A 12,156-nucleotide genomic window follows, 5' to 3' on the forward strand; every position below is an offset into this window, starting at 1 on the left:
AAACTCAAACAGACTTTTTCCAAAGAAAAAATACAGATGGCCAACAGGCGTATGAAAAGATGCTCCACATTGCTAATCATTAGGAAAATGAAAATCAAAACCACAGTGGGATATCATCTCATACAGTTAGAATGGCCACTATCCAAAAGACAAGAAATCACAAATGTAGTTTTTATAGTCTACTATCAGCATTTTTCTATAAAATTACTATAGTGATTTTGTTAATCATGCTGTTCAGTATTGGCCATTGCTCAGAGAACTGGTACACGGATTCAAACTTCCTGTAACTATAACCTGAAGCCTTACAATGAGCCTCTTTGAGAAGTGACTTCTCTGCTTTGAATCTATTTGAAGAACTAGTTAAATACATGCATGTGAGATTATTTCAAAAATGCCTGCTGCCCACTGCAGCATTATTTATGATACTAAAACTTACAAACTAAAGTGTCAAACAACAGGGAAATAGTCAAAGCTATGGTATATATATATTATGGAAAACTATTAAAATGATATTTTTGAAAAGCACTTAATGACCTGAAAAATGGCTATGATAAAATGGTAAGTTGAAAAATAGTAAGCCAAATTGCACACATAGAATATTACAGTTGACACTTGAATAATGTGGGTTCAAAATGTGTGGGTCCACTTATACATGGATTTTTTTGTATCAACACAGCACAGTACTGTAAATGTATTTTCTCTCCCTTCTGATTTGCTTAATAACATTAGATCTTTTTCTAGTTAATTTTAAGAATACACTATGTAATTAATATAACATACAAAATATTGTTCCAAAAACTTTTTGTTATAGGTAAATCTTCTGTTCAACAAGACACTCTTAATCGATAAATTTTATGAGAGTCAATGGTTCTAAGCAGATTTTAACCCAAGCGGGGTTTGGTGTCCCCAGCCCCAATACTGTGCAAGGGTCAACCTTCATACATACAAAAGTTAACTGTATATTTAACCCCACGACATCCATTAAGTAGAATTATTTTATTGCCATTGAATAAAAAAAAATCAATGTAAAAATCTGCGTGAATTCTCACAAAACACAAGTGTTATATGGGGAGTGGGGAAGGAGGGTGTGATTTTTTTAATAATAGATACAGTCAAGGCCTTTTGCATACAGAAAATACCAACAAAAAGTGAGAACACCCTAATTTTTCTCCCCTCCTGACCCTTGGTAGATCTATAGGTGATATAGAGGCTCCAGTTGATTATTCCTGGAGGAAGGAGAATTGGGACTAAAACCCAACCCAGCCAGGAATTTTCCCCAGCCTCCAAGTGTCTTCAAAGAGGTAAAGCATATGTGCATTAAGGAATCCCAGGTTGAAAACAACAGTTATTCTGAAAACATGGTTTTATTTCCCCAATGGCCAGTAAAAGTGAGTTGTATTTTTCTGACTTCAAGGTAGTAAATAATCTTGAAAACCTTTTCCTATTTACAAGTCTAAAGATGAAAAATTGGGCTGTTGATTGCTTAAGAACAGAAGTTCTTGACCAGGAGTGATTTGGATTCCCATGGGGCATCTGACAATGTCTGCAGACATTTTTGGTCGTGCGCAGGGAGAGGAACCGCTGACATCAGGTGGGCAGAGCCCAGGGGCGCTGATAAACACTCCACCAGGCACATGACAGCCCCCTCCCCACACACACACCAGCCACACGTGCAAACACCAGAGGATGACCTGGTCCAGGATGTCAGCAGTCCCGAGGTGGGGAAACCTGCTGTGGAGACACACTTCACAGTGTTCAGCACAAGCCCAAGTAGTCCCTGTCCTTTCTGCTGAGAGGTGGGCCACCTGTGAGCATCCCTCCATGAACAGTCCTGAGGGCTCCTCACTGCCACTCTCTGCATCAGATGACGGTCAGGGACCCTCCATTTGCGGATGTGCCCTAAGAGCTTGGATAAAACAAGGCAGGACGGGTCTCCCTGCCTGTCCCCGCCATTCCAGCCCAAGACCATTTCCCCCTCGGCCTACACTCCCGGGAGGTAAGACCATCACTGAGCAGGCAAGGAGCTCGGCTTGAGGGGCAGGCAGGGGGCCTTTGCTGCCCTGCTACCGCTCTGGGGAGCCCCAGGTGAGGGCCGGGCACAGCTGGAGTGCGGGCCCCAGACACCATGGCCACCGGGGGTCTTCATGCCTGAAGGTTATGTAAAAACATGAGCAGGGTTTGGATTCCCATCATCTTCATGAAAAGCCTCCTTCACCGAGTGCCGTAGGTGGGGCTGGGGGAGGGCAGAGGGAGAGGGAGGGGAGGGCAGTCAGCATTCCTCCTGATTTCTTCCCACTCTCTTCCCTCTGACATGAATAGCTGTGTCACAAGGTATTCAGCTCAGCAGATTAAACTGTTTCCATTTCCCATTTCCCACTGAGATTGTTTCTCAATACACAGAAAGTGCTTTCATTAACACTCAAAATATGTGCAATACTACTGCCCTCCTTTACAATTCCTCTTCTCTTACTCATGACTATAAGTATGAGTAAGGAAATTACCGTCATGATCAAGGAAAGAAAAGCTTCCAACCCCAGAAAATATCACTTATGTCCATTTCCCCAAAACCAGAGTGCAGTCCAACTAACCTGTGGGATAGACATTGCTTCCCCTGTCTCTGAAGACGCTGTGAAGGAAAATGTCAGAGGCTTTCTGTTTTATGTGCGTGTATCCCTGGGGTCCGTGTTTCTTCAGCTTCCCAAAACAGTCAGTCACCTCAGTGGGACATTAACAAGATATCAAGAAAACAACACTACCTGGGATTCAAACAAAGAATGATTTCTATAAGACATAACTAGGGAGAAAAACCATCCTTACTTGGTCCATGTTATTGTAATTCAACAAGACCCCTTCCAGAGTTCCTGATGAAGCAGAGCCCTGTACACTGCACCCAAGCGCTGCTCTGGGAACCAGGGATCCCATTGCCATCAGGAAATATACCACTAGGTCTCATAAACTTTGCCTGTCTTGTACTCAAAAGCTCCTTCCTGGAGAATGTAGGATCTGAAATTCTGACAAATACCCAAAGTGGGTGGAAATAATGAACCCCCTATACTGAGAATACAAGTAGTTGCTCAGATTTACTGGCCACTCCCTGTGGTTCCTTAGTACTATTCTGGGTACAACTGTTAATGCATTTCATCGTTATGAAAATAAGTGAGGCTGGTACAGTTATACACCGTTACAAATGAGGTGGTTGAGGTGTACCTTGCCCAAAGCGAAATTCAGAATCACTGACAGGAGAAAAGAGGCCATATGCTGCTTTTGGGTCTTGCCACCTGCTGACGGTATGAGGAAGAACAGAGCCTCTGTGTAGTGCTGCAATGGCCCTCTTCCCACCCAACGCCAGAGGCCATTAAACAGGATGGCCTCAAGAACCTTCTGAGGTCTCCTCCTTTCCTGATTATATAATGCTTCCCTAAGCCAAGAAAGCACAAACCACAGGCGTCGGATATACCAAACCTTTGAAGAACTCCATGGATGTACTTAGTTGCGGGTCATCAGTGTCCAAATTCTCAACCACCTGCATGTGTCTTCCTAACATCGATCCATCTCATAATTCAATAGAGGAGAAAAGCATTCCCTCATTGGACCTCCAACATCTATACACTGTTTCTTCCATGTTTTATCTTTCCATATAAAATTGTTACTTAATTGATTTTTATCATACGTATGAACAGAACACTTCATAATGATCATAAGTTCAAAACGATATGAACATTCCAAATAACTTTATTGAACTCATATAAAGTTGTTCCTCCATTTATTTGTTCCCTCTTACCAAAAAACCTGGAAATTTATATATTCTACTATGTGTTTCCTTGGAATTCTGGAATTTTATCTAAGTGTATTGAGTAGAGAGAAGGAGAAGGACATATGTTATTCAAGCAAAAGTGAGTTATTAATGTTAGAGAAGTCTAGCGTTTCTAATTTTCTACATTAAACAGGTCTTGATGCTAATGACTAATTTGTTTTCATTTCATTTTGAATAAGGTTATGTAGGCAATTAGTTTACAGCACTTACAGAAACTCTGAGCACTTTTTTGGGGGGGACAGTTATTCAGCATGCTTACCTTTTGCATATGGGATTTTATGAGATGTACTCTTACATTTGAAACGTCTGGTGGCACCTATCACAGATAATCATACTGCCCCAAGGCAGCTCCTTTGAAAACACATTCAGGGTATAGACTGTGTCTTACCAGCTTTCCAATGAAGCCAAGTAAACTGTACACACAATGCAACACACACAAACGCACACACATGTCATACTGTATTTGCTCAATAAAAAATCTGTTGGATCCTTGACTCAGGATTGCCTTATTACCTCCTTGATTTTGTCATGCTTCAGTTTCCTGAACAAAACTCCTACCCTGTTGAAATGTGTCTCCTAAAATTCTATTATCCAAGGCCAAGTTCAAATAATCTCTATTTTATGAAAACACCACTCTAGAGTCCCTAAATAAATTTGAACTTTTCTTTCTCTAAACCCTTTATGATATTTACTATTTTCTACATCATACAATGGCCATTTTCTTTAGTTGCTTTACTGTCAATCCTGAATTTTGCATCCCTTGAAGAATGAAGACTGTGTCTTACCTTAACAGCTATTTGTACCTTCTTAAAATACATATGTTATTGAGAGTCTCATCCACTCCAGGTGTGTTACATGAAAGGGGGATGAAATTAATGTTTACTGAGATTATACAAGGTATTCCACATGATGTCTATATGATTTTCTAAGTTAGGTTAGGACCTAGTTTATGTTATCCTAATTTGTAGATGGAAAATTAAAGATAAGAGAGATTGTCAATTTTTTTCCAGTAAGAGATAGAGTACACTTTAGTCTCTGAGTCAAAATCCACGTCTTTTCCATTGTACAACATTAACTCTTCATTAAACTTATCTTTAAAAATCAACTCTTATGGGCACACTTTATTTACATACCAGGGACAAACTCTACTAAAATAATTTGTTCAAAAAGAGAAGATTTTCGTGTGCACTATCTTGCTGACTGTATCCTTGACATCCTTATTCCTCAGGCTGTAGATGAGGGGGTTCAACATGGGGATCACCACCGTGTAAAACACAGATGCCACTTTGATAGTGTGCCTAGAGTTCTGGGAGCTGGGCACGCAGTAGAGGAAGAGGATGGTCCCGTGGAAAATGGTGATGGCCGTCAGGTGGGAGGCACAGGTGGAGAAGGCTTTGCAGCAACCGCTGGCTGAACGCATCTTGAGTATGGTGACAATGATGAATACATAAGACATAAGAATGATGAGTAGTGTGCTGACCTCATTAAAGGTGGCAAAAATGAAAAGCAGCAACTGGTTGATGTATGTATCGGAGCGAGAGAGGGACAGCAATGAGGAGAACTCGCAGAAGAAGTGGTTGATTGTGTTGAACCCCCAAAACGATAATTTGATAGCAGAACATGTGAGTATCAAGGAACACGCTACGCCCCACGCATACGAGCCGACCACTAGCACAGCACAGAGCTTCTTGGACATGGCAACCGTGTAGAGCAGAGGGCTGCAAATGGCCACAAAGCGGTCATAGGCCATCACAGCTAATAAAAAGGATTCCGTTACCACAAAGGTACAAAAAAAAAAGAACTGTACTATACATCCTAGAAATGAAATGGTTCTGTCTTCTACAACTAGGTCCACCAAGATCTTGGGAGCAACAATGGAGGAGTAGCAGAAATCCACAAATGAGAGGTGGCTGAGGAAAAAGTACATGGGGGTGTGCAGTTTGGGATTAACTTTAATTATTACAATCATCCCAATATTCCCTACAACAGTGACACTGTAGATGACCAGAAAAATCAAGAAGAGAAGGACTTGAAGCTCTGGGTAATCTGAGAAGCCCAGGAGAGTGAATGTGGCCCCACTTTTATTTCTCTCTGATGGTAACATGGTTTCAGTTTGTCAGAATCTGAATCAGTCCTGAAAACAAAAATGTTAATGATGGTGAGAATTTAAGAAGCTTGGTCAACTGCCCTTTACCAGTAGGAAAGGGGAAAATAAAACAAAAGATCTTTTCTTAATTTCTCTGTGTTTATTATGCAAGCTATCATGAATGTCTAATATTTTTAAACAAAATAGCCATTTAAAATTTTTTCTTTAAGCATGAGCAATACAAATTATTAAATTATTAAAGTTCTCAATTGTAATTTCTACTATTCAAAAATAAGAGTATGGGAACACAGGATTTATGGTTATTTTAAATTAAAGCTTCCTAACACTTTCAACAGTCTTTGAACATTGTAAGTTCATAAAAGATAAGCTTAGAATAATATAATGACTGTGTCAGCTCCATAATTAGTAATAAAAATGAGAAATGTCCAAATTAATTTTTACATCACATGTTCACACTGTGACATTAAGAATGGATACTCCTTATACATTAAATGTGTGTGTTCATTATTAACTCCATACAGCACTTTAATCTTTTTCTTGCTGAACCAGTAAATCTAATATCAAAATAAATCTTAATTAGTTTTTTTCAGAGAATATTCTCCTTAGCTCATGGAATCCTTATTCTCAATCCTTCCTCATTGCTTAAGGAATAATAAAATCAGAACAAAAGATAAAGATAACCTAGTGTATTTCCTTATTCTAGAGGTTAACAAAACAGAAGTTGGAGTTTCCCAATGACATGCAAATAAAGACTGATGTATACATCTCTAACTAGAGCCCTCATCCCCAGACGCCCAGCCATGTGTCCATTCTCTGCACCAGACTCTGATTCATTTTTTAGGTCTAGATACTAAGATACTGCCTTTAAAAATGATCATACTTTCAATTTATGACCAAACCTATTCAAACCTATGGACAGTAAGTCTAGTGACAGTGTACATGCTAGAGAGCTGTACTAGAAAGTAGTATCAACATGAAATGCGAACAGGATTTAAGGACATTTTCTCTCCTGCGAGGTAACATGGTTTCAGTTTGTCAGAATCTAACAAACTGCCTTAGAAACTAAAGTAAAGGCTGACTTAGAAATTTCCCTTTCCTAGCATCTTCTCTCTCTCTCTCTCTCTTCCCTCCCTTTAAGACAGAGGATCTTCATTCTGTCCCTGTATTACCTGTGAAGGAGTAGGATTAATAACCTTAACTGCCCTATGAAGACATTTCATGAGAAAATAGTAAAGCAAAAAATTCATCTTATTTCTCTCATTGGTGCCCAGTCTCTAAGATCCTACCATACCAGGAACTCTTCCTCTAAAATTTCTCTGTTAAGGTTATCTCTGACCTCACAACCCAAGAAACAGTTTCAGATGGCCCATCATTAAAGATGTCAGATCATATGGGAGACTGAGTCACTCAGTGGCCCTGTCTGTTCCTACGCTCATAAATCTGAGTCTTACAGACAACCTCAAGTCTTACAATCCACCCAAAGCTAACCATTCTAATTATCACATTTTTCCTTAATACAATGTTTAATTAATCTAAGGCATTTGAGAATTTATTTTAAACTAATGTTATAGTTAATGTATTGGTGCTTGTGTCCCAAATGCTGTTATTAAATTGCTGGTAAAAAAAAAATACATATCTATCTATAAAAGATATGGTCCAGGAAATGTATCAGCTGAAATCTTCTTGCCTATATTTTTCCCCATTTTGTTGTAATTTTTGCTCTCAGGGACACGTGTATTTCCAGCTTTAATATCTTATTTAAAGTAAAGGGGTCCTTTTTATTTTTTTTTCACTAAAATCTTTTCAATCTGTTTATTTCACCTTATTTAAATACCTGTCTATGCTACGTTGACTGTTCCTCCAAAAACTCACAGAGGCAAGACAATACCCATTTCCAAAGTTCTCAGAACCCTTCTGTTGTCTCAGCCCAGGTACCTGTTGTTCAGGGAGTTGTTAGGAGCCCAACTGAGCCAGGCCCTCTAAGACAGCGCTCCGTAGAGTAAGCTCACTTTCTCTTCCCTACACGTTTAGATATGTCACTTTTGCATTGAATAAATATTTCTCAATACCTGTCCAGACCGAAAGGATAAGTTCTGCTCTCCCACCTTGTTTTTCAGATACTCTGTATTGAAATTAATTTCTAACTGTCTTTAGAACCATAGGACAAACCTGTGGCTGGCAAAGGTAGGACCTCTCCTGGTTGGCAGTGATGCATTATATTCTTATATCTACAGTCACACCCCTTGGGACATGAACCCTGGAGACAAACTATTGCCCCTTTCTCTTCAGGTTATTAAGTAAACAATTAAAATTAATCATCTTTCTCTGATATAACTCTTGTGCACTAGGAAACCTGGAGCAGCATTAGGGGCTTTTCATATGAAAACATATACCTTAAAGTCATTTCCTTCCTGTTCATTCCTATACCTTTCTACAATTATCAAAAAGATTGTCATTATAAAAGTCATGATTATCAAATATTAATTGACTGACTACTATATCCTAAGCATAACCCTCTTCCTCCCATCGTCTGCTCTAAACATATTGTTCACTCTGCACTAGGATGCTTTCCCTTAAGTTTTCCTTCAAATGCACCTTTTGAAATTTTGTGTCATAGTGTAGGGGCTACCCTACTACCCAATTTAGTGTTTAAGGTACTTAGCAGGATTCAAATATATTTTTAACCATCATTTATTGCATTTATTTATTGTCTCTCCTTGCTAAAATAAAAGTTCCAGGAAAGCAGAGATGTTTCTCATTGCTTGGTTTACTGACGTATTCCATGCTAGCTTCTAGATCAGTGACTAGCAAGCATACTGTAAGTATGTCATGATGTGAGCATCCTCTACGGAGTTGCTTATGTCAGTTCTCCAACATGGAGTTGCTTATGTCAGGCTTGCCTGCTTTTGCGCTGACTGCTTCTGTAAACATACCCCACCCTATATATTTTGCTGTTCTAACTTTGATCCCTGAATGGATGGACTGGACTATGTGAGGGCCTGGACACAGAGCCCCCGTGGCAAGCTCGTCCCAGAAGTCCCTGATAGTGGCGCACAGACGTGTGCTCCGAAGCTTGCTGCTGCTCATCTGCCTGCGCTCCTGCTCCATCACGGACGCACCACTCCACTGGAGCTGACTCTGCTGCATCGTTTTCCCTTGGGACAGATGAGAGGCTGACTGGAACAGCCTGGACCCAAACCATCCATCGTGACCGGTATGAGATGTATTGATCCGTGATATGTGCGATTTTTAGATATACTTAAACCCCCCTTTGAGTGTTGTGTGAGAGGAAATTGCAAAATAATGTGATTTGTGCAACCATATGGGTGTTAAGTTCATTACTCCATGGCCCTGAGGATCCATACTTCCTGACCCGCACACGTCATGTCATGAACATATTGAATGATAAACATGACCTTCCAAGGAACTGGGAGTAGAGCAAAGCGTACCAAAAATATGAGGAGTTTACTCTGAGAAAGGTCGTATCTTTGGCATTGGGGGAAGAGAAACAACACCCCTTTGTCAACAAATTTCAATTTGCTGGGGATTATAAAATGCAAATGAACATGTAATCATTTTCTAATAATTGTAAATGTTAAAATATATGTATTATTGAAAATGTCATTTTAAATAGGGAGGTCAGACAAGACCACAGTAAGGTACTATTTGAGCCTGGACCGTTATGAAGTGAGTGAGCAAATTATGCAAATAACTGAGAAAAGTGTGAGGTTTGGGGCAAAAGGAACAATAAATACAATGTATTTTCAAATACACAACTTTTTCATGCATCTCAACAATTTTGCAGTTTGTGGTGATATTCTGTACTTTCTAAGTCCCTTTTGCAATAACATAACTTGGATATTTCAGGATGACATTCTTTATGACATAAAGAAAAAGAAGGAAGCCTACCTGGGTGTATCTATGGGTGTCCTTTGAAGTGCATTTGTGCCACTATATTGGTATTCTTTAGAACAATAATGAAGTAGGGTTGATGTTACTAGTGTACTTTTGCAGTACATTTTCATTAAGTGATTTCCAGGTCTGCAGAAATAATCTGGAATGATAAAACTAAAAAAGTTTTATTGGTAAAATTTTAAAACCTTCATGTTTTTTTGAAGATATCCAAGGAAACAAAAAGTACTTCAGCCAACGCTACCAGCCTCAAGACAAATAACTACAAGTAGTGTCTGCTACATTGATTTTTTCCTGCCCCAATTTATTTTTGGCCAAGAGTCATTTGTACAGCCTGGAAACACTATGGGGAGTGATCTTTGTCCTGAGGGATTGGGACATTTTAGAGACAGTAAATTCCTGATTTCCAAGTCTATAAATTCAAGCCATTTAAAATATTATTATATTTGTAGGATAGCATATTTCTCTATCAATCCACTTATTGAAAGAACTAAGTCATTAATGGTAGTTTGTAAAAAGTGCATCTGTCCATAAAATAAACACTTGGATTTCATCCAGTCTGTTTTTATGACAAGCAATGCCTTTGACTATGTCATCTATATATTTTTTGCTGTTCTAACTTTGGGATTGATTCATAGAACTGTGAGTGATTCGAAAGACGATAAATACATATGTAATGTTGCTAGCACTTCAAATCACACGTACCATGTTATCTTCTTGTCCTGAATGTATGAAAATGTCTGTTTCCTGCAGATTCACTCATTCACCTTTTGGAAACTTTTGGATTTCTGCCATTATCATAGGTGAGAAATGATGGCTGAAGGCAGATTTCATTTGCATATCATTAGAACAACTCTGTAATCAAGGCTGTTTGTATTCCTTTTATATGGACTGATTACATTTTATGCCTATTTTTCTAAAGCATTGTCATTTTCTACACTAGGTGATATAAATGGTGACTTTTGCTTAGCTCTTTGTCATTTTAATTTCTTTTCAGTTATTTTTCCAAGAAGTTTTGTATATTCATGTAACCCAAGTTTTAAGCTTGCTTTTAGAATTCTCTTTTGGTGTGTGAAATTAAGGGAGAGATCTGCTTTTATCTTCTTCTCCCATGGCTACCTCTTTATCCCAATATGACACTGTTCTAACAAAAACTTTAATTTTTTTTAAGTTTGTAGAGTTAACCTTCCAATTATAATTTGTTCTAATTTTTAATGTATTTTCCACTAAATATTTGTGCTTGTTTAGTCACTCAAATAAACATTAGAATGGAAATTTTGAATATGATTCCTTAGTATACACAGATAAAATGTATACTACATCCATACTAGTCCTAATATATATGAACTAGATAAGATAATACTTGTAGTGATTTTTGGACCTGACAATATTGGGAATGTAGCCTTCTAGCAATTTTACACTTGAATGACCCCAGTGATTTTCCTGGACAATCTAACTGTAACTCCAGGGGGAAAATATGTTCCCAGCCTAGGGCAAGTTACCTTTGAAACTGAAGTCAGTTGCAGGGAGAAATGAAGTGAGAGAAACCCATTTATTCCTTATAAGCAGTCATCCACTTCTCCTGACACCCAGCTACAAAAAGGGACCCCACCCAACCTCTCCGGTCTGAATATACCCTTGCTCTCCCTTGTAATTACATATTGATATGGAGATGGACTACTTTTCTGTCACCCCTCAGAATAATAGCTACAGAGGTACTCCAGCAAAAAAACACCAGATTCAGAGTTAACAGAGTTGAGTTCCTGTTTTAAAGCAACCATTTCAGTCACATCTAAATTAGTTTACTGAAATTCCATGTCATTATCTGCACAATAGTTATAACTTGCCCTCTGAACTTCTAACATAAGCTGACTATTTAAAGTGCAAGACTGTCCATTCATAGAATTCACAGAACCCACGGAATGAAGTTGCCAGAAAAGACTCATCCCCCCTTTCATCACAGAGAAGATCCATGGGTATCTCCCAACAAAGCTACAACGCTTCAGTGGCAGACAACACAAATTTAAAGGCAGGTCATTCATTGTCATAAAAGCAAGAAAGGCCTTGTCAAAGTGAGTTATCATCATCCTCTCAGTAACCTGATTCCCCAATTCGAATCAGCTATTGAGCTTTGTAGTATTTTCTGTGTTTGTTTTCAGAGAATTTGAAGAACTAGATGCGTTATGATTCAAAATTCTGTGGAATCCATCCTAGATTTAATGTATTTGCATATTCAAGAGATGTGAGCTTACCCACAACATATAAAAATCTCATGCAAATGTATGTTATAGGTTTTGGAAGACTGTTCCATGGTTCATTGGAA

General features: G+C 38.7%; 1 protein-coding gene across 1 annotated transcript; it reads right to left on the reverse strand.

Moving 5' to 3' along the window:
• Positions 1-4,976: 4,976 nt before the first annotated feature.
• On the reverse strand, positions 4,977-5,918 carry OR5D18 (olfactory receptor family 5 subfamily D member 18). Its single transcript, XM_073215659.1, has one exon. It carries the CDS (start codon positions 5,916-5,918, stop codon positions 4,977-4,979), a length of 942 nt encoding a protein of 313 aa, XP_073071760.1.
• Between the last annotated feature and the right edge of the window lie 6,238 nt (positions 5,919-12,156).

The sequence above is a fragment of the Manis javanica genome, chromosome 11, assembly GCF_040802235.1.
Source record: "Manis javanica isolate MJ-LG chromosome 11, MJ_LKY, whole genome shotgun sequence".
NCBI classification, from domain to species: Eukaryota; Metazoa; Chordata; class Mammalia; order Pholidota; family Manidae; genus Manis; species Manis javanica.

Coding starts and splice junctions, on each gene's coding strand:
- OR5D18 (XM_073215659.1), bottom strand. CDS start 5,918: ATGTTACCATCAGAGAGAAATAAAAGTGGGGCCACATTCACTCTCCTG.